This window comes from Salmo trutta, chromosome 5 (genome assembly GCF_901001165.1).
Source record: "Salmo trutta chromosome 5, fSalTru1.1, whole genome shotgun sequence".
Classification (NCBI taxonomy): domain Eukaryota; kingdom Metazoa; phylum Chordata; class Actinopteri; order Salmoniformes; family Salmonidae; genus Salmo; species Salmo trutta.
This window is the reverse complement of record NC_042961.1, coordinates 6266041-6288533: the sequence shown is the minus strand read 5'-3', so window position 1 is coordinate 6288533 and position 22493 is coordinate 6266041. Positions and strand designations below refer to the sequence as shown.

The 22493-nt window shown below is 44.1% G+C and overlaps 1 protein-coding gene across 4 annotated transcripts in view; it reads right to left on the bottom strand.

Annotated features, from left to right (window-relative positions):
- Nucleotides 1-22493, bottom strand: part of LOC115193574 (disks large homolog 5-like) — a 112172-nt gene that overhangs the window by 48377 nt on the left and 41302 nt on the right. For 3 of the 4 annotated variants that reach the window (XM_029752329.1, XM_029752327.1, XM_029752330.1), the window contains exons 3-9: nucleotides 20325-20508; nucleotides 19141-19284; nucleotides 14594-14777; nucleotides 12130-12389; nucleotides 11829-12027; nucleotides 11505-11618; nucleotides 190-420 (exon numbers count right to left, since the gene is read on the bottom strand). In XM_029752329.1, coding sequence (XP_029608189.1) covers nucleotides 190-420; nucleotides 11505-11618; nucleotides 11829-12027; nucleotides 12130-12389; nucleotides 14594-14777; nucleotides 19141-19284; nucleotides 20325-20508 — 1316 coding nt within the window. The remainder of the gene's footprint in view (nucleotides 1-189; nucleotides 421-11504; nucleotides 11619-11828; nucleotides 12028-12129; nucleotides 12390-14593; nucleotides 14778-19140; nucleotides 19285-20324; nucleotides 20509-22493) is intronic. The other variant, XM_029752328.1, reaches the window with a different exon arrangement.

The window sequence follows — 22493 nt, the reverse complement described above, 5'->3', positions numbered from 1 at the left end:
ACTCTCTCAGTAGCTGATCTCCCTGTATGACAACCTTTGTCCTCTCTCTAATACAGGTGTGTGTGTTGTTCCCAGGTGTGTGTGTGTGTGTGTGTGTGTGTGTGTGTGTGTGTGTGTGTGTGTGTGTGTGTGTGTGTGTGTGTGTGTGTGTGTGTGTGTGTTGTTCCCAGGTGTGTGTGAGTGTGTTACCTGTCTAGCCTGGTAGTATTCTCTCAGTAGCTGTTCCTTCTGTATGATAGCCTCTGTCCTCTCCTTGCGGGCCACGTCTCTCTCCTCCCGGACCGTCTCGATGTCTTTACAGGCCTGGCTCAACTCCTTCTGGGCCTCAGCCTTGTCCTTCACCTCGTGGCAGTACTTCTCCAATAGCTCGTTCCTCTCACAAATTGCTCTGTCCCGATCCACCAATGACGAGTTCAGCTCCTAAAAACAATAATTTCAATCAGATTTAACGCCATAACACAGTCACAAAATCCCTTGATTGATCCGGCAGCGACAAATTAAGCTAATTGGCAGTGGTCCGAGAGCCTAGTAACCAAAAAAAAGTGTTCAACAAATCAAAATCCTTAAAGTAGCCACTGTAAGAATATGTTGAATGTAAAAACAACGCAGAGGATTAGAATTAACGATCAATGGAAACAGCGTTTTTTTCTGTAATATGGCATCAATGGAAATAGTTGGTTTTCAGTTCAACATCTGTTAGGAATGTCAGTCCTGAACTCATAGCTACGTGTGGCACTTTCTCATTGGTCCAACCTGAAACAGGATACTTGTTATTTGGCCATTGGCCCAGTTTTACTACAAGGAATTCTAATTGGTCAACCACAGGCTAGGGCTGGGTTATAAAGTGCATCCTGCCCCTTTGTTCTGTGGAGCATCACTGAGGCCAGGGGAGCATGTACATCTACCTCCCTACATGATTCGTCCTCTTTGAATAAGAATAAACCTATTTTCCTCCCCGATTTGTTTTGGGGTCTGTGTTATTGAAGAATAACATCAACTGCTAACATTTGGTGCCGTGACCCAAAATGAATTGGTCTGAACAACAACAAGAAAAACTCAACTGTGTGTTGATCCAGAAGAAAGAGTGAAGACTGAGCGCAACCCACTTTGGGGAGTCAACTCTTAATCTCCCGATTGATGGCAAAAGTGCTGGGTAAGTCAGGATTAATATAATAAAAATATATATCTTTTAAAATCAGGTTAAAATTGGTGTATACAATGAGTGATACGTATCTGTGATGTATAAGGTTCAAGTCCTTTGTTCTCTATTAAAAGGTTAGAATCCTTTCTTTTTGTGAAACCTTCTTGTTGCATCGAAGTGAGTTGCTAGTTGAGTAGCAATTTTTACACGTTTGGTTAACCTGTTGGGGCTAGGGGGCAGTATTTACACGGCCGGATAAAAAACGTACCCGATTTAATCTGGTTACTAATCCTACCCAGTAACTAGAATATGCATATACTTATTATATATGGATAGAAAACACCCTAAAGTTTCTAAAACTGTTTGAATGGTGTCTGTGAGTATAACAGAACTCATATGGCAGGCAAAAACCTGAGAGATTCCTTTACAGGAAGTGGCCTGTCTGACCATTTATTGGCTTTCTTTGACATCTCTTCCAAAAACAAAGGATCTCTGCTGTTACGTGACACTTCCCACGGCTCCAATGGGCTCTCAGAGCCCGGGAAAAACCTGAATGACGTAATTCAAAGCCCTGGCTGAAACACACGAGCGCTTTTGCTAAGTGGTCTATCAGCAGACAAAAGGCTTAGGCGCGTGCACTGGCCGCCCCCGCCTTTCTGTTTTTCCCTCTTTTTACAGACAGGCAGATTCCCGGTCGGAATATCATCGCTTTTCTACAAGATAAATTGCATAAAAATTGATTTTAAACAGCGGTTGACATGCTTCGAAGTACGGTAATGGAATATTTAGAATTTTTTTGTCACGAAATGCGCATGACCCTGATTTACCATTTCGGATAGTGTCTAGAACTTACAAACAAAACGCCGCTGTTTGGATATAACGATGGATTATTTGGGACCAAACCAACATTTGTTATTGAAGTAGAAGTCCTGGGAGTGCATTCTGACGAAGAACAGGAAAGGTAAGACCATTTTTCTTATAGTAAATCTGATTTTGGTGAAGGCTAAACTTGCTGGGTGTCTAAATAGCTAGCCCGTGATGGCTGGGCTATGTACTTAGAATATTGCAAAATGTGCTTCATCCGAAAAGCCATTTTAAAATCGGACATATCGAGTGCATAGAGGAGTTCTGTATCTATAATTCTTAAAATAATTGTTATGCTTTTTGTGAACGTTTATCGTGAGTAATTTAGTAAATTGTTAGTAAATTCCCCGGAAGTTTGCGGGGGTATGCTAGTTCTGAATGTCACATGCTAATGTAAAAAGCTGTTTTTTGATATAAATATGAACTTGATTGAACAAAACATGCATGTGTTGTATAACATAATGTCCTAGGTGTGTCATCTGATGAAGATCATCAAAGGTTAGTGCTGCATTTAGCTGTCTTCTGGGTTTTTGTGACATTATATGCTAGCTTGAAAAATGGGTGTCTGATTATTTCTGGCTGGGTACTCTGCTGACATAATCTAATGTTTTGCTTTCGTTGTAAAGCCTTTTTGAAATCGGACAGTGTGGTTAGATTAACGAGAGTCTTGTCTTCAAATAGCTGTAAAATAGTCATATGTTTGAGAAATTGAAGTAATAGCATTTCAAAGGTTTTGAAAATCGCGCCACAGGATTCAACTAGGTTACGTAGGTGGGACGATTTGCTGCCACCTAGCCCAGAGAGGTTAACGTAAGCCTTCAACAAGCTTTTTGAAGTGAACATAAGTTATGGGCAGCCAGGCCCTACAAAAACAATGTGTTCTAGAAGAGGTTTGAGTCCTTAAAAGGGGTTACACCCACACACTTTGGGGTTAAATAAATATATAAAACAGAGATATATATATATAGAGATAGATATAGAGATAGATATATAGAGATAGATATATAGAGATAGAGATATAGAGATAGAGATAGATATATAGAGATAGATATATTTTTATATATATATAGAGATAGAGATATATATAGAGATAGAGATATATATATATAGAGAGATAGAGATATATATATAGAGATAGAGATATATATATAGAGATAGAGATAGATAGATATCTATCTATCTATATATACACACACACACACGTTTTCCTTAAGGGTCTGACCAATGCAACCACCAATAGGGGAAAGAACCAAATGTGTTCAAAAACCGAAAGAACCGTTTGTTGAATTTGAAGAAAGATTTAGAGCAGAGGTGGTTAGACACAGTGGGTTACCTGACATGGAAGATGATGCCCCATTTTTGAGGAATTGAGTGTAATCCCACATCAGCTGATGCAATCCATACATGATGATTTGCAAAAAACTTTTGTTTCCACCACTAATGACAGGGAGAGACAAAACTACGGCAACAGACTGTCACAACTGGACAGAGAGAAAAAAGGTGGATTTCCTGGCCCGCATCTCCCTGAGGTTTTGTGGGTGACACAGAACGGACTTCCGGCGCAGACAGAGATGGCCGCCTCGCTTCGCGTTCATAGGAAACTGTGCAGTATTTAATTTTTTTATGTGTTACATTGTTACCCCAGGAAATACTAGGTTTTATTACATACAGACGGGAGGAACTATTGGATATAAGAGCGATGTCAACTCACCAACATTACAACCAGGAAAACGACTTTCCCGAAGCGGATCCTCTGTTTGGTCCACCACCCAGGACAATGGCTCGGATCCCAGCCGGCAACCCAAAACAACGGCGCCGCAGACGGAGCGGTCTTCTGGTCAGGCTCCGTAGACGGGCACATCGCGCACTGCTCCAGAGCATACTACTCACCAATGTCCAGTCTCTTGACAACAAGGTAGACGAAATCCGAGCAAGGGTTGCCTTCCAGAGAGACATCAGAGATTGTAACGTTCTTTGTTTCACGAAAACATGGCTCACTCTGGATACGTCAGAGTTGGTACAGCCACCCGGCTTCTTCACGCATCGCGCCGACAGAAACAAACATCTCTCTGGTAAGAAGGGCGGGGGTGTATGCCTTATGATTAATGAGACGTGGTGTAATCATAACAACATACAGGAACTCAAGTCCTTTTGTTCACCTGACCTAGAATTCCTTACAATCAAATGCTGACCGCATTATCTACCAAGAGAATTCTCTTCGATCATAATCAGTCGTGTATATCCCGCCCCAATCAGACAAATCGATGGCCCTGAAATAACTTCATTGGACTGTAAACTGGAAACCACATATCCTGAGGCTGCATTTATTGTAGCTGGGGATTTTAACAAGGCTAATCTGAAAACAAGGCTCCCTAAATTTTATCAGCATATCGAATGAGTGACACGGGCTGGCAAAACCCTGGATCATTGTTATTCTAACTTTCGCAACGCATATAAAGCCCTCCCCCACCCTCCATTCGAAAAATCTGACCACGACTCCATTTTGTTGCTCCCAGCCTATAGACAGAAACTAAAACAGGAAGCACCCGTGCTCAGGTCTGTTCAACGCTGGTCCGACCAATCAGATTCCACGCTTCAAGATTGCTTCGATCACGTGGACTGGGATATGTTCCGCATAGCGTCGCACAATAACATTGATGAATACACTGATTTGGTGAGCGAGTTTATTAGCAAGTGCATCGGTGATGTTGTACCCACAGCGTCTATCAAAAAAACATTCCCCAACCAGAAACCGTGGGTTGATGGCAGCATTTGCGCAAAACTGAAAGCGCAAACCACTGCTTTTAATCAGGGCAAGGTGACCGGAAACATGACCGAATACAAACAGTGTAGCTATTCCCTCCGCAAGGCAATCAAACAAGCTAAGCGTAGTATAGAGACAAAGTAGAGTCGCAATTCAACGGTTCAGACACGAGGGTTATGTGGCAGGGTCTACAGTCAATCACGGACTACAAAAGGAAAACCAGCCCCGTCGCAGACCACGATGTCTTGCTCCCTGACAAACTAAACAACTTCTTTGCTCGCTTTGAGGACAATACAGTGCCACCGACACAGCCCGCTACCAAAACCTGCGGGCTCTCCTTCACTGCAGCCAACGTGAGTAAAACATTTAAACGTGTTAACCCTCGCAAGGCTGCCGGCCCAGACGACCAGCTGGCTGGTGTGTTTACGGACATATTCAATCAATCCTTATCCCAGTCTGCTGTTCCCACACGCTTCAAGAGGGCCACCATTGTTCCTGTTGCCAAGAAAGCTAAGGTAACTGAGCTAAATGACTAATCACCCCGTTGCACTCACATCATCATGAAGTGCTTTGAGAGACTAGTCAAGGACCACATCACCTCCACCCTATCTGACACCCTAGACCCACTCCAATTTGCTTACCACCCCAATAGGTCCACAGACGACGCAATCGCAATCACACTGTCCTAACCCATCTGGACAAGAGGAATACCCATGTAAGAATGCTGTTCATCGACTACAGCTCAGCATTTGACACCATAGTACCCTCCAAACTCGTAATTAAGCTCGGGACCCTGGGTCTCGACCCTGCCCTGTGCAACTGGGTCCTGGACTTTGACGGGCCGCCCCCAGGTGGTGAGGGTAGGTAACAACATCTCCACCCCGCTGATCCTCAACACTGGGGCCCCACAAGGGTGCGTTTTCAGCCCTCTCCTGTACTCCCTGTTCATCCATGACTGCGTGGCCATGCACAACTCCAACTCAATCATCAAGTTTGCAGACGACACTACAGTGTTAGGCTTGATTACCAACAACGACGAGACGGCCTACAGGGAGGAGGTGAGGGCCCTCGGAGTGTGGTGTCAGGAAAATAACCTCACACTCAACTTCAACAAAACAAAGGAGATGATCGTGGACTTCAGGAAACAGCAGAGGGAGCACCCCCCTATCCACATCGACGGGACAGTAGTGGAAAAGGTGGAAAGTTTTAAGTTCCTCAGTGTACATATCACGGACAAACTGAAATGGTCCACCCACACAGACAGCGTGGTGAAGAAGGCGCAGCAGCGCCTCTTCAACCTCAGGAGGCTGAAGAAATTTGGCTTGTCACCAAAAACACTCACAAATATTTACAGATGCACAATCGAGAGCATCCTGTCGGGCTGTATCACCGCCTGGTACGGCAACTGCTCCGCCCACAACCGGAAGGCTCTCCAGAGGGTAGTGAGGTCTGCACAACGCATCACCGCGGGCAAACTACCTGCCCTCCAGGACACCTACACCACCCGATGTCACAGGAAGGCCAAAAAGATCATCAAGGACAACAACCATCCGAGCCACTGCCTGTTCACCCCGCTATCATCCAGAAGGCGAGGTCAGTACAGGTGCATCAAAGCTGGGACCGAGAGACTGAAAAACAGCTTCTATCTCAAGGCCATCATACTAACATTGAGTGGCTGCTGCCAACATACATACATTTTTCATTATTAAAGTGGCTAGAGATGTATGTAATAAATGTATCACTAGCCACTTTAAACAATGCCACTTCATAATGTTTACATAACCTACATTACTCATCTCATATGTATATACTGTACTCTATACCATCTACTGCATCTTGCCTATGCCGTTCGGCCATCACTCATTCATATATTCTTATTCATTCCTTTACACTTGTGTGTATAAGGTAGTTGTGAAATTGTTAGGTTGGATATTACTGCACGGTCGGAACTAGAAGCAAAAGCATTTCGCTACACTCGCATTAACATCTGCTAACCATGTGTATGTGACCAATCAGATTTGATTTACACCGGCTGTAATCAGAGTTGTGCAGGTTCCGAGTGAAACAAACAAGATTCGTTCAGCAGAAGAGAAACCTGGTCAATGTCATTATTGCGGATGGAATATATGTGAACATAACTTTGCAGTAGATTATTTTTAGTAGATATGGGTGCTGAAGTCACTGTATTGCTCATATCTTATGCAAAACATATGTCCTCAATACACAGGCAAGAAGATGAGAGCAACAGGAGTGGGGGGGACGGGACGACGACAACATATGAAACAGACCAAACCATTATCAATTTCTATTGATCCAATGAAAATTGATGCAAGGGTGTGGATAGGCTCATTTGAACAACCTATTTTAGGCCTTGATATTATTATGCAACTTGACTCTACATTAAACATTTCTGAAGGAAAGGTGACATGGCAAATTAGACAACTGCAGGTATCTATAGTTCAGAACCATCCTATTTGGACTACGAAGAAAAATGAGAGTGGAACTTTGGATACGGAACCAGAGTGCTTGACAGGTGTTGCTCCTAACATGGAGGCTCCTAACATCATGGCACACCATGTTATCCAGCTACTCTGATGCTTCCTCCAGATACCACATTACTTGAACACGACTGTTGCGAGTTGGTTTTGGATCAGCTCTTTGATGAGTTTATTAAGAGTCAGCCGTTGGAAAACGCTGAGTTTATCTTATACACAGATGGTTTAAACATTGTGGAGGGGGGTGTGAGGAAGGCAGGCTGGGCAGTTACTACACCGGACAATGTGATAGTGACAGGGACGTTACCTGCAGGAACATCAGCACATGTGGTGGAATTGGTGGCTTTGACAGAAGCACTTAAACAGGCTGAATGAAAAACAGCTAATATCTACAGGCTCAAGGAATGCTTTTGGTGTTACCCATGATTTTGGAAAAATATGGAAAAAGGATTTATGATATCACTGGGAGCTCCTGTGAAGAATGGACCAGAGGTGATGGCTCTACTGAATGCTCTCCAGTTACCTGGACAAGTTGCAATTTTGAAAATGAAAGCACATGGGAAAAATCTTTACAGACAAGGGTAATGGTAATGATTTGGCTGACAGAGCTGCCAAGGCAGCTGCCAAGAGAACACCTCTGTCACCTAAACTGATTAGGAGATACACCTTGGATACATTGCAACACAGAGATTTGCAAAGCAGTGCACCAAAACATGAAGTGTGGGAATGGATGGCTGCAGGATGCAAACTCAATCAAGAAGGTGTGTGGAAATACAACCTGACCCTACTTGGTGGCACAGATCCACTCTTTGGGACACATTGGTGTGGACAAGATAGTTTATAGTTTAGTGGGCAAATGGTGGAATCCTGGTGTGCGGAAAGAGGCTGAGGCTGTTGTGGCGAATTGCAACATTTGTATGGAAAATACCACCAAAGGACGAGTGAAAGTACAGACACGACGAGCGCCTGCCCCACCATGACCCTTCAGTCATCTACAGCTTGATTACATCACGCTACCCAAATGTATGGGACACAAAGACGTGCTGGTCATTGTCGTTTTTCACGATGGGTTGAAGCCTACCCTACTAAGAAAGGAACTGCACAACACACAGCTACATTTTTTAATTGAGAAATCATAGAAGTAAAAGAGGCGTGGGGAATAACTCCCGAGGAGGGACATGACGTCGTGCCAGGACAGCGGGTGATGGTAAAAAGATATGTAAGACACATCAGGGCCAAAATGGGAAGGTCTTTATCAAGTTCTGCTCATAACAACAGTAAAAGTCCAGGGAAAATCACAATGGATACATGTCACTCATTGCAAGGTTGTCTATTTTGATGACAAAGCGGAGCCTGGAGAATAAAGAATTAGCAATTGGGGGTCAATCTCGGGTGAAGAAGCATAGTAAGATGATTGGAACCTGATAAGCTTCTATGTTGTATACCACAGTCATCATATTAGGGATATCTAGGTGAAATGTACAACTTTTTCCTGAAAATCAGGACATGCTTACTTAGGGAAATCTATGAGAAACATCAATTTCTCTTGAAACAGGACATGTTACTTTCACATTTGTTTCCTTTGTTTCAGGTTATGAGAATCTACAGTCTGAAGCAATATCCCTTGATCCAGGACTGTACTTGAAATGATACAAGATCACCGGTGAAGTGCTCATTAGAGAAGTCCTTATCAACCAGTGGAACGGAAGAGGAATACCTCACTACTGGCAGACTGGCAGAACATCAGTTCTAATAGTTATCTATGTGGGACTGATATCAGTGTGGAAGACAGGTAACTTTTAAAGGACTTGGTGAATAATTACCTTGCCAATAGGACAATTGAATATTATTGTCTTGTAGACATTTATTTTGTGAGTTTCCTCCTAGTACAGGATGTGGTAGGAGTCGTAAGGGACATCATTACACAGGTTAATACTTATTTTCTATAACAGCAAGTACAATATGCCCTTTGTGTTTTATAGAAATGCAAGATATAATGTGAATGATTTTGTTACTGCTAATGTTTTTGATACTGTTTATTTTTTCATGTTTTTTGTTTCCTAAAGACATGTTGTTGTTTTTTTAAATGGTCTAGGGCAGTGGTTCTTAACCTTGTTGGAGGTACTGACCCCCACCAGTTTCATATGCGCATTCACCGAACCCTTCTTAATTGGAAAAATGGCTCTCTTCACCTTGAATTCAGCGAGCGTTGTGTTCTTGTATTGTCCATCTCCATGCAGCTTAAGGAAGTGTTCTCTTTGTTTTGCCGGTGCTAGACTAGAATTGCTCAACTTGGCATTGCAAATCATGCAGTTAGGACGCTAACTCTCATCACGTTCCGTTATACATGTGAATCCATATTGTACATATTCGTCCGACCACTTTCTTTTTTTGCTCGACATAGTTAGTATGAAGGGATTAAAATATTAAGAAAGAAATCACACGATGTACCATCACGACAGTCACAATTCGACTACTGAGCGCGCCAAATTCCCTGCAGCACAGATAGGCCAAGCGATGTTGCGTGATCACCTGCAGCCAATGATGGCCAAGCGGGGCGTGTCATCACGAATCATATGAGTCGGGTGTGTGTCTTGACCTCCGCCGAACCCCTGAGACTGACTCACCGAACCCCTGGGGTTCGATCGAACCCAGGTTAAGAACCACTGGTCTAGGGGTAGTAAGAATATGTCGAAGATAAATACACAATGCAGAGGACTAGAATTAACAATCAATGGAAAGTGTTTTTCTGTAGTTACATGTGCCACATTCTTATTGGTACAACCTGAAATAGGATACTCGTTCTTTGGCCATAGGCCCAGTTTATTGCAAGGAATTGTAATAGGTCAACCACAGGCTAGGGCTAAGTTAAAGTACATCCTATCCCTTTGTTCTGTGGAGAATCACTGAGGCCAGGGGAGCATGTACATCTACCTCCCTGCATGATTCATCCTCTTTGAATAAGAATAAACCTATTTTCCTCCCCCTGGTCTGCTTTGGGGTCTGTGTTACTGAAGAACATCAACTGCTAACACCACCTTTTGCCTTGACAGCTTTGCACACTCTTCCCATTCTCTCAACCAGCTTCATGAGGTAGTCACCTGGAATGCATTTCAATTAGCAGGTGTGCCTTGTTAAAAGTGAATTTGTGGAATTTCCTTCCTTAATGCATTTGAGCCAATCAGTTGTGACAAGGTAGGGGTGGTATACAGAAGATAGCCCTGTTTGGTAAAAGACCAAGTCCATATTATGAAAAGAACAGCACAAATAAGCAAACAGAAATTACAGAATATTATTACTTTAAGACATGAAATCAGGCCTTCATGGTCGAATTGCTGCAAAGAAACCACTACGAAGAAGAGACTTGCTTGGGCCAAGAAACAGGAGCAATGAACATTAGACCGGTGGAAATCTGTCCTTTGGTCTTATGAGTACAAATTTGCGATTTTTTGTTCCAACCGCCATGTCTTTGTGAATTCAAGAATTCAAGGCACACTTAACCAGCATGGATACCACAGCATTCTGCAGCGATACGCCATCCCCATCTGGTTTGTGCTTAGTGGGACTATAATTTGTTTTTCAACAGGACAATGACCGAACACACCTCCAGGCGGTATAAGGGCAATTTGACCAAGGAGAGTGATTGAGTGCTGCATCAGATGACCTGGCCTCCACAATCACCTGACCTCAACTCAATTGAGATGGCTTGCGATGAGTTGGACCGCAGAGTGAAGGAAAAGCAGCCAATAAGTGCTCAGCATATGTGGGAACTCCTTCAAGACTGTTGGAAAAGCATTCCAAGTGAAGCTGGTTGAGAGAATGCCAAGAGTGTGCAAAGCTGTCATCAAGGCAAAGGGTGGCTACTTTGAAGAATCTAAAATGTTTTTTGATTTGTGTAACACTTTTTGGGTTACTATATGATTCCATGTGTTATTTCATAGTTTTGATGTCTTCTCTATTATTCGACAATGTAGAAAATAGTGCAAATAAAGAAAAACCCTTGAATGAGTAGGTGTGTCCAAACCTTTGACTGGTACTGTATATTCATTGATTAACCTATTGATGATTACCTGTCAGAAAGACGCAATATCCTCTCTGGATACCCTCCTCTCGGATTAGAAGTTTTGACTGTCTAGTAATAAACTGATCGATAGATTGATTAAATAATAGATTAACCTCACAGAAGAGGTGTTTGATTTGGTTGGTGGACTGATTGATTCCATTCTAAATTGATCTGAACCTGTCTGAGAGCCTCCGTCTCCTCGCTGGCCACCATCCTTTCAGAAGAGGTGTTTTTGAGGCGGGCCTCTGCAGCCTCCAGCGCCGTCTGCAGCTTTTCCAGCTCCTTGATCACCTGTTCCACAGAATTTAATAAACCACTTTATATTTTATTAGTACTGTTTTATTATAGTATTATTATAAAATAATAATGGGCTGAATTCCTGGACAAAAGAAGCATACTCAATGGTGATTATACATTGAAAGTAGCTTCTTAGTCCAGGACTAGGAATAATCTTTGTCTGGGAAACTGGGCTTTAAAGTAATAAATGTATTTCTCTCTGACCTGGTCCCTCTCGCTCATGATGAGCCTATACTCGTTGAACACAGAGTCTCTCTCCTCCTTGTACTTCTCACAGTCCTTTACTGCCTTCAGCTGGAAGTTCTTACAGCGCATCACCTCCGACTGCAGCCTCTCCATCTCCCTCTGCAGCACCTTGTTCTGGCCTGAAGACTTGTCCAGCTCCTGTTGTACAGAGTCAAACCTGGGGAGAGAAGGAGAGGTGTGTAGTGCTGTATAGATGTTTGTAGTGTATAGACTATCCTCGTGGATTGTGCCGTATGTGTGTGTGTGTGTGTGTGTTTACCTCCTCATGGACGTAGAGCACTGTTGTTGGTAGTGTATGGCCTTGTCTCGTTGTTTCAGCAATGTGTCCATCTGTTTCTGTAGTCGTCTGTTCTCTTCCTCCGCCTGCTCCAGCCTGCTCAGGTCCGTGTTGTGATTGGCAACTTTCTCACCGTAGCGTTTGCTCAGCGAATCGTATTCCTTCCTCACCCCCTCCAGCTTGTCCATGGCTGTGTCGTACAGCTTGTTGAGAACCTCTGAGGAACCGTTCTCTCTCATCACCTGGAGGAAGGACACGGTCATCCAGCTGATTTTCTAACTATACATACAGTTAATTTTCAGTTCCCATCTCTGTGTGAAACTATGAATTTAACATGTTTATTATATACAGCTGACACATTCAAAAAACGTTGGTTTATTAAAATACATGCAATTCTTCAGATTGATAGTGTGTGGCAATGTTATTGTTCTACAGCACCAAGCCACAAGGAAACATTAACAAGCCAGAATGAGCATGGATTCATTTTTACACCAGTTAATCAGCAGAGGGCGACAGTGAGGAGATGCAGTATGGATTATTCAAGACCATTAGGCTGCGTTTATACATGCAGCCCTATTCTGATATTTTGCCCGATTATTGGCAAAGGATCTAATAATAATTAGACAAAATATCAAAATTGGACTGCCTGTGCAAACACAGCCTTAACTAACTAGGTTTCACTTTTGCCGGCCTGTAAAATCACCTCTTCACCATTAAAATGCAATAACCTCCAGGCTTGCTGGACTCTGTGGTAATTAGTGAGGGAGCAGGTGAGACCCCAGGGCAGTATTGATCCAGACTACATCACAGCATGTAAAGGTATGTCTGTGGCCTTAGTTCAAACACCTCCCCGGACCTTACAGATCTCTGAACACAGGACGACGACTAGGTACCAGGGGGGGGGATGTCTACACACCCTTTACATAAGCCAGTGACATTGTCCTCAAACACTGCCCTTTACAGAAGCGCTCCGTGTGTGTCTCCTGTCCACCGCAGCAGTCTACTCCGGGGATGTGTGGATGTGTGAAAGCACAGCAGCCAAGTATAGGTCACAGCAACCTTGTGTGGTTGTGTGCGTGTGGTTGTGGTTGTGTGTGTGGTTGTGTGTGTGTGGTTGTGGTTGTGTGTGTGATTGTGTGTGTGTGGTTGTGGTTGTGTGTGGTTGTGTGTGTGTGTGTGTGTGGTTGTGGTTGTGTGTGGTTGTGTGTGTGTGTGTGGTTGTGGTTGTGTGTGTGTGTGTGTGTGGTTGTGGTTGTGTGTGGTTTGTGTGTGTGTGTGTGGGGTTGTGGTTGTGTTGTGGGTGGTGTTGTGTGTGTGTGGTTGTGTTGTGTGTGGTTGTTGTGGTGTGTGGTTGTGTGTGTGGTTGTGGTTGTGGTGTGGTTGTGGTTGTGGTGTGGTTGTGGTTGTGTGTGTGGTTGTGGTTGTGTGTGGTTTGTGTGTTTGTGTGTGTGTGGTTGTGGTTGTGTGTGGTTGTGTGTGGTTGTGGTTGTGTGTGTGGTTTGTGGTTGTGTGTGGTTGTGGTTGTGTGTGTTGTGGTGTGTGTGGTTGTGTGTGGGTTGGTGTGGTTGTGTGTGGTTGTGGTTGTGGTTGTGTGTGGTTGTGTGTGTCCGCGTGGTTGTGTGTGTGTCCGCGTGGTTGTGTGTGTGTCCGCGTGGTTGTGTGTGTGTCCGCGTGGTTGTGTGTGTGTCCGCGTGGTTGTGTGTGTCCGCGTTGTGGTTGTGTGTGGTTGTGTGTGTGTCCGCGTGGTTGTGTGTGGTCCGCGTGGTTGTGTGTGTGTCCGCGTGGTTGTGTGTGTGTCCGCGTGGTTGTGTGTGTGTCCGCGTGGTTGTGTGTGTGTCCGCGTGGTTGTGTGTGTGTCCGCGTGGTTGTGTGTGTGTCCGCGTGGTTGTGTGTGTGTCCGCGTGGTTGTGTGTGTGTCCGCGTGGTTGTGTGTGTGTCCGCGTGGTAGTGTGTGTCCGCGTGGTAGTGTGTGTCCGCGTGGTAGTGTGTGTCCGCGTGGTAGTGTGTGTGCCCGCGTGGTAGTGTGTGTGCGCGTGGTAGTGTGCGCGCGTGGTAGTGTGCGCGTGGTAGTGTGAGCGTGTGTGTGGTTGTGTGCGTGGTTGTGTGCGTGTGTGCGGTTGTGTGCGTGTATGCGGTTGTGTGCGTGTGTGCGGTTGTGTGCGTGTGTGCGGTTGTGTGCGGTTGTGTGCGGTTGTGTGCGGGTGCGTGCGCGTGCGTGCGGTTGTGTGCGTGTGTGCGGTTGTGTGCGCGTGTGCGGTTGTGTGCGCGTGTGCGGTTGTGTGCGCGTGTGCGGTTGTGTGCGCGTGCGCGGTTGTGTGCGCGTGCGCGGTTGTGTGCGCGGTTGTGTGCGCGTGCGCGGTTGTGTGCGCGTGCGCGGTTGTGTGCGCGTGCGCGGTTGTGTGCGCGTGCGCGGTTGTGTGCGCGTGCGTGGTTGTGTGCGCGGTACCTCTTGCTGCTGCAGCCTCATGTCAGCCACCTCCTTCTGGTCGTCACTGTGCAGCCTGCGGAGCTCCTCACAGCTCTGCTTCAGGTGGTTGTGTTCCCTGACCAGCTGAGTGTTGTCTCTCCTCAACACCTCCAGCTCCTCCTTCAGCTGAGACTGGTCTCCTAACACACGGCTGTGGAGTATACTGGAGACCGAGAGGGAGAGGTCAAAACTGGGGGAGGGGAAGACACTGATGGCACATCCCACAACACAGTCCGAATAGAAGTAAATAGAGATTCTCCATGATCACATGGTAGTCAGACTAACAACAAACTGTCCTCCTGATTACAGTCTGGCCAGGCTGCTTGGTGTTGTAGGCACGATGGAGTCGATCAACGATAAACTTTTTTAAAGTTTGGTTCTCCTCGGTGTCTCACAAAAATCCCTCATGGACAACCACACACAGAGCTCCTGAGCACCGCCCCCTTCCCATAACACTGTTGGATTTTCAAATCTAAACAACGTGAAGTCTCAATCCCCCAGGAAATAAAAAAAACATTGGAGAGAACCAATCCAAGCTCAGCCCATTATTGCACCAATACTGCATTTACAACAGACTCCTGTCCAGGGCCCGCTTCTCAAAAGCCTCAAGGCGAAGTTAATCGTTATAACGTTCGGAAGAGCATCTGTAAATTTCCAAGCCGTTTCCCAAAAGCATTTTTATTAATGGTGGACTTGAAATGGCTCGTAATGTAACGCCTGCCTCAGAGCACTCTTACAACAGCTCAGTGCATCACTACATCACTGTCACTTTACACACACAAGACCTCAGCTAGACAAAGAATGAAGATGTCTCTGTGACTGCCAAAAACTTCATAGTTTAATATAAATAGACTAAAAAGTTTACAATGTTATAAACAAGCGAAGCAAGAAATGAAAACTGAGATAACAAAATTATATAGTTTGACAATTTTCATGTATGTGCAATCGATAGACCTACCTATTACTAAGCCATTAGATATACTGAAGCGGCTCAGATGTAACCTATCTATAACGTATTTCCCTGTAGCCTAACCAATAACCTAAAGGTCAACATATTAGATATACTGAAGCGGCTCAGATGTAACCTATCTATAACGTATTTCCCTGTAGCCTAACCAATAACCTAAAGGTCAACATATTAGATATACTGAAGCGGCTCAGATGTAACCTATCTATAACGTATTTCCCTGTAGCCTAACCAATAACCTAAAGGTCAACATATTAGGTCTATGGCAACGTCGCTTCACTTGCTACATCATGCTTCATTATTAAATTGTAGAATATCTATAGGTCTACTTGAAGCTCCTGCCACCCATTAGCATACAATCATTTGTTGAACAATTTCAAAAACCATTGTCATCATATTCTATTTTTACGTCACGTTGACATTTTCTAATTAGGGAACGAGGGACTTGACTGGCTTTACTCATTCTTGCTCACAATTCTCACACACACACACACACACACACACACACCTTAAAATTATAGTTCAGGATTTTGCCAATGAGGCACTTTCTCTACTTCCCCAGAGTCAGATGAACTCGTGGATACCATTTTTATGTCTCTGTATCCAGTATGAAGGAAGCGAGGAGGTAAAATAAAAACAAAAAACAAACGTCCCTTTTTCAGGACCCTGTCTTTCAAAGATAATTTGTACAAATCCAAATAACTTCACAGATGTTCATTGTAAAGGGTTTATACACTTTCCCATGCTTGTGCAATGAACCATAAACAATTAATGAACATGCTCCTGTGGAACGGTCGTTAAGACAATAACAGCTTACAGACGGTAGGCAATTAAGGTCACAGTTATGAAAACTTAGGACTTTAAAGAGGCCTTTCTAATGACTCTGAAAACCCCCAAAAGAAAGATGCCCAGGGTCCTTGCTCATCTGCGTGAACGTGCCTTAGGCATGCTGCAAGGAGGCATGAGGACTGCAGATGTGGCGAGGGCAATAAATTGCAATGTCCGTACTGTGAGACGCCTAAGACAGCGCTACAGGGAGACAAGACGGACAGCTGATCGTCCTCACACTGGCAGACCACATGTAACAACACCTGCACAGAATCGGTACATCCGAATATCCCACTTGCGGGACAGGTACAGGATGGCAACAACAACTGCCCAAGTTACACGAGGAACGCACAATCCCTCAATCAGTGCTCAGACTGTCCGCAATAGGCTGAGAGAGGCTGGACTGAGAGCTTGTAGGCCTGTTGTAAGGCAGGTCCTCACCAGACATCACCGGCAACAACGTCGCCTATGGGCACAAACCCACCGTTGCTGGACCAGACAGGACTGGCAAAAAGTGCTCTTCACTGACGAGTCGATGCCACCAGCCATACTGCTTGTTCTGTGCGTGATTTCCTGCAAGACAGGAATGTTAGTGTTCTGCCATGGCCAGCGAAGAGCCCGGATCTCAATTGCATTGAGCACGTCGGGGACCTGTTGGATCGGAGGGTGAGGGCTCGGGCCATTCCCCCCAGAAATGTCCGGGAACTTGCAGGTGCCTTGGTGGAAGAGTGGTGTAACATCTCGCAGCAAGAACTGGCAAATCTGGTGCAGTCCATGAGGAGGAGATGCACTGCAGTACTTAATGCAGCTGGTGGCCACACCAGATACTGACTGTTACTTTTGATTTTGATCCCCCTTTGTTCAGGGACACATTATTCCATTTCTGTTAGTCACGTCTGTGGAACTTGTTCAGTTTATGTCTCAATTGTTGAATCTTGTTATGTTCATACAAATATTTACACATGTTATGAAGTTTGCTGAAAATAAACACAGTTGACAGTGAGAGGACATTTCCTTTTATTGCTGAGTTTAGTTTCCAGAGCCAGTGCTAACAAGCTTAGCGCAAAGACTGGAAATAGTCAGGCACAGCTAGCTAGCTTCCAGTCTTTGCGTTAAGCTAGTTAGCAGTGGCTCACAAAACTACCCCTTACTTCCGTCATACTGGACAAAGCGACATACAAATGGTATCCACAAACGATCCCTTAAAGTGCACGCACCTTCCATGCCTGGATTTAATGCCATGGATTACCACATATAGGCTACCTATGGCGGCAGGTAGCCTAGCGGTTAGAGCGTTGGGCCAGTAACCGAAAGGTTGCTAGATGGAATCCCCAAGCTGCCCCTGAACAGGCAGTTAACCGTGATTGTAAATAAGAATTTGTTCTTCACTGACTTGCCTAGTTAAATAAAGCTTTAAAAAAAAATAGATAGATATGTTTTTTTACTCTGGTAAGTGATTAAAAGCATGACAGGTACACGTACTCTCGGTTGACTAAAGCATTTGGTAGGCCTATAGAACATAATTGATAATGGATTACTATCAAGTTGACTATAAACGATAGACCTGCCAACATGGACGCATTTTGCGTAACTACGCAGTTCTCTGTCCATGTACGAAGGTACGAGATCCGAGTTAAAAGTACGCAGAAATGAAGAGGTGATTTATTTTACTTTTTAAAGTTTCATAAAAAATACATCCACTGAGTAAATCTAACATCCTGATTCTCGAGCTGCAACACACAGAGTTTGTGTCAACGGCCATAAAGATTAATACATCATTATTCAACGTAGCTGCCCGGTGTCTGTCCCTCATGTTTGTTGTGATGCTGAGTTTGCCGACTGTCAGCTGTAGGTAAACACATGGACAAATCACTTTTCCACTACGTGTGTTGTGGAAAGGTAAACACTAATTGGTTCAAGCTAACGTTTGCGAACATAAGATGGACATTCAGTGGGCTCTGAAGTTCCAGCAGTGAAAGAAATGAAATGCAAATAAGAAAAATATCTGGTCGCATTTGTGCGAGTGTGATGTACATTTAATTCTGCATCCCATTAGGTGTATTTTCCACATAACGTTACAAGGATCAACAACCTGATAGACTAACTGTAATTATGATCCACGTCACAAAAAGCATTTCAAAAGTATAATGAAAAATAAATAAACATGTTGGCATTAAATGGAGTGAGGAGTTTAGAAGACTGATGAAGAATGAGTGAGTGTCTGGTATTAGCTATAGAGGCAATGCTTCTATAGACTCAAACTGCGTGCGCACGAGCGTGGGGGGGGGGGGGGGTAAACGCCAATTCTGAGCGTGCTACAAGCGCGAGCTGAATCTCCAATTTGCCGCGTTCGTCTGTTACTCTAAAAAGTTGAACAGGGTTGGCAGGTCTGCAACTCCTTAAATCAGATAATCCCCATTACATTTCAATAGAAACACACCATTAGCACATCAATGTTCTTTCAATTAGTGTAATTGCAGCACCAGGCACTTCTCCAGTCTAAGTGAGTAAAACCATGATGCCATACAACCTCTCATTATTCCCATCTAATTACAGTCTATTCAGAAACAGTAGAGGAACAGAGGATTCCTGACATTAGGCTGGGAAGTGTAGTCCAGGACCACTCAATGTCCACCTCTACCCAGACATGACACGTCTTTCTTTCAACAACCCAGTCAGTCAGTCGACCAACCAACCCACCCACCCAATCAGTGATGATGGTGGTACTCACTGGTAGAAGTCAGCCTCCTTGACAGCCTCCTCACATCTCTTCAGAGTCTTGGTGTGTTGGTTCTGTAGAGACTGGAGATCTGCCATGGCCCTCATACACTGGTTTTTCAGACGCTCGTAATCATGGCTGGCTTTGGAATTTGGCCTTTGGGGAGACGAGACAATAAGATGCTACACTACATAAGAACTACCAACTGAGACCTGGTCTACAAGGGCAGCCCAATGTCAGTTTAGATATAAGAGTTAGATAGAACCAAGGCATGCAGTTGCTTTGCCTTGTATCAAAATGCAGAGGACCCAAAGGAAAATGCATCCATGAGTCAACCCAGAGCTGCGGAGCACAGCGAACTGTATGAAGGGTTCCTAATTTGCACTCTGACTGGAATTTGATTGTCTTGGTACATTTGGTTAAATTCAAAGTACCTCTAATTAAAATGTCATCTCTCCCTCTCTCTCCAAATCCACTAGGCGTCCCTCCCTGTTCTGAATTGCATTTTTAACAACCTGGTACCCGGAACTCACGAGGGCGTTCATAAACTGAACAGGATGGTTACCGCATGGTTACCTATCAATTTCTGTCAACAGTACTGATCGTAAAGCCAGATGACAGGGAGGGCAATAGACTTGATAGGACCTTAAATACACTCAGTCAGAGGCAGGGCTACTTTGCAACTTTCAGACTACTCTTCATAGCAGTGTCCGCAGTTTGTTGACTAACGTCATTGGATTGTAGCCCTTTTCCCTGAGAGCACGTCTGCCTATGAGAGATTAACTCACTATTGTGCATCCCTCTTGATTCTGTACACTGGCTTCAGGAAACAGAATGCTTCATAAAACAATGTGTAAACATGCCCAATCATAAACCTACAGGTCAAAATCCTCAAAGTAATGAGCGACAGAGAGAAATTAACAAAATGTTAGTGTCTATCGTAGCAGACTACGTGTGATGTAGTTCAGGTGCTTAGGGACAACACAACAATGGCTGATTTCCTTGAATTTTATGATTAGCTAGATGGTATTCTCTGTCTAAATCTTGCATTTGAACTACTTGTTGCATAGAGACATTAAGTAAAGTTGATCTACTCTACTTTTGTCTAGATGTTGTATTTGACCAATTGTTGGATTAATACATTAATACTGCTCTTCCCTCTCCTGAGTCATGTGGTGGGTGGGGGTTGTCTGTACCTGCAGTCGTCGAAGGTGGTGCCGGGTGTTGCCAGGGCCAGGCGCTTGCGGAGCTCGTCCCTCTCACGGGTCACCTGACGCAGCTGGGACAGGATGGTGTCCAGGTTGTCACCGGCTGGCCGGTTGTCGTTGAGGGCTGGGGGCGGAGACGAGGCTGAGCCATTACCGGTACCGGGGGGTGAACCTGCAACAGTGAGTATGTCACCATGGGCAAAAGCAGCTCACCGCCACCGGAATACACGGGACAAGAAGAGGAGGGGTTGGGAGAAGATGAAATGGACACTTGCATCATAATATCAACCAAACACAGAAATGCCTAAGGTTAATAAAGAAACATTTTATAAGCGCAGTCCTTCATATTGGAAGAGCACTAGAGTTCAGCGAGAATTGATTGGATAACCTCTAACTTGAAGTGATTCTTGATCTGTTTCTCCTGTGTCTCATTCTGGGTAAAATAGGGTTCTACCACAGGTGTATATAGGCCTACCACATCTGACATGAGTTAAATAAGTTATTTACATAAAGAAGAACTAGACTTGCAAGTTGACATTAATGTATTATTCAGGTGAAGGCTGAGGTAAGGCACATAAATCCCAAGTCAGGATTTCAGCTAACAAACAGAAAAGAGTAACCTCAATTGAACCTCCTGCAACTTTGTCAACTTCTACTAGACTGGCCTAATACTGTATTAATGTTGGATATGAGCGCAATGTTTCTCAAAAACCCAGTTACCACCACCAGCAGACTGGGACAGAAACTTATGATTAAATGCAACACAGCAAGTCTGGACTATGACAAAACAAACAAACCTAAAGTGGTTGAGGCCTTGTCCTTGACATTCTCAACCAATTCACTATCAAAGAACTGCTTTAGCACAGCATATTTTGAAATTCTTCTAATATTTACCAAGAAAATATCCAAATTTTCCAAGAATAGCCTCAGATCCACAAGGCAACAATGCTGGTAATCTCAGATAGCAGCATACTAGAGATGGGATTTATATCTGATAAAACATATTTCTGGTACTTTTTGTCTGTCTGGCTTATGCAGAGTCTCTGGGGCACTTTTATCGTGTTGCATTAAGCAATAGATTTGTGTAGTCGTACAAAAATACAATTTAAAAGGTAAATTGAGGAAGTAGAAAATATAAGATTAATAGTCTACATTGAAATTAATAATTTCCCCTGTTCCCTTAGCTACGATTATGACATTTGTTCGATCCTTTTATTGACCTACAGATCAAGAAAAAAGCTTTTTTTCCCCTACTAAGCTGCTGTAGGCCAATAGTCTATCCTAATACTGTAAAATATCCCTTCACCTTTTCTTTGCGTCTCTTCCCTGTGACCACCTATCTAAACATGACTAAGGTGTGATACAGGACGTGTTTAGTTACGATGACTGTATTACCGCCACACCGGCGGCGGTCACGAGTTATGACTGCAGTCAAATACCGCGTGACCATTTAGTCATGGTACGTAGGCTTCTCCAAGCTCAGATGCTGCTGGTCATTAGTAGCCTACCAAACATGGTAACTGCCTGGTACTCAGCACTCTATTGTCCCAGCACTCTAAATCTAAATCAAATGGTTCATGAAAACCCATGAGCTCATGTTGTGTAACATTTCTATAGGCTATGCAATTGCATGAGAAAACACAGTGATGGCCTCCATTAAAAAGAGGATCCCATCAGCTTTCTGTAGGCTAGGCCTACTATATTTATTTCTCAACTTTCCTAATATTAAGCACATTGCTTATATTTACAACAGGAGTATAGCCTACCTGGCTGGCATGACAATAAACCACGGGGAAAAGCATCCTCCATTCGCTATTTAAGTGCATAGATGACATGTATTTTTTCCTGCTGCCCCTGTTTTGATACAGGTGCATGATAATGGTCCATTCTAAATTAATACTAATATCACACATATACTAAATAATATATGTAAAGACAAGATTAAATCAAGACTAGTCTGATGGGTGACAATATTAGCCTGTCACTTGTGAGCGCTGCATTGCTGCTTGTGAGCGCTGCATTGCTGCTTGTGAGCACTGCATTGTCGCATGTGAATGATGCCCGGCGTGTGCAGTAAGGCAAGAAACAGCTCATGCCTTTTTCAAAATCATAGTCACACACTTCATGTAGTCTAGCCCATAGGCCTGCCTATATGTT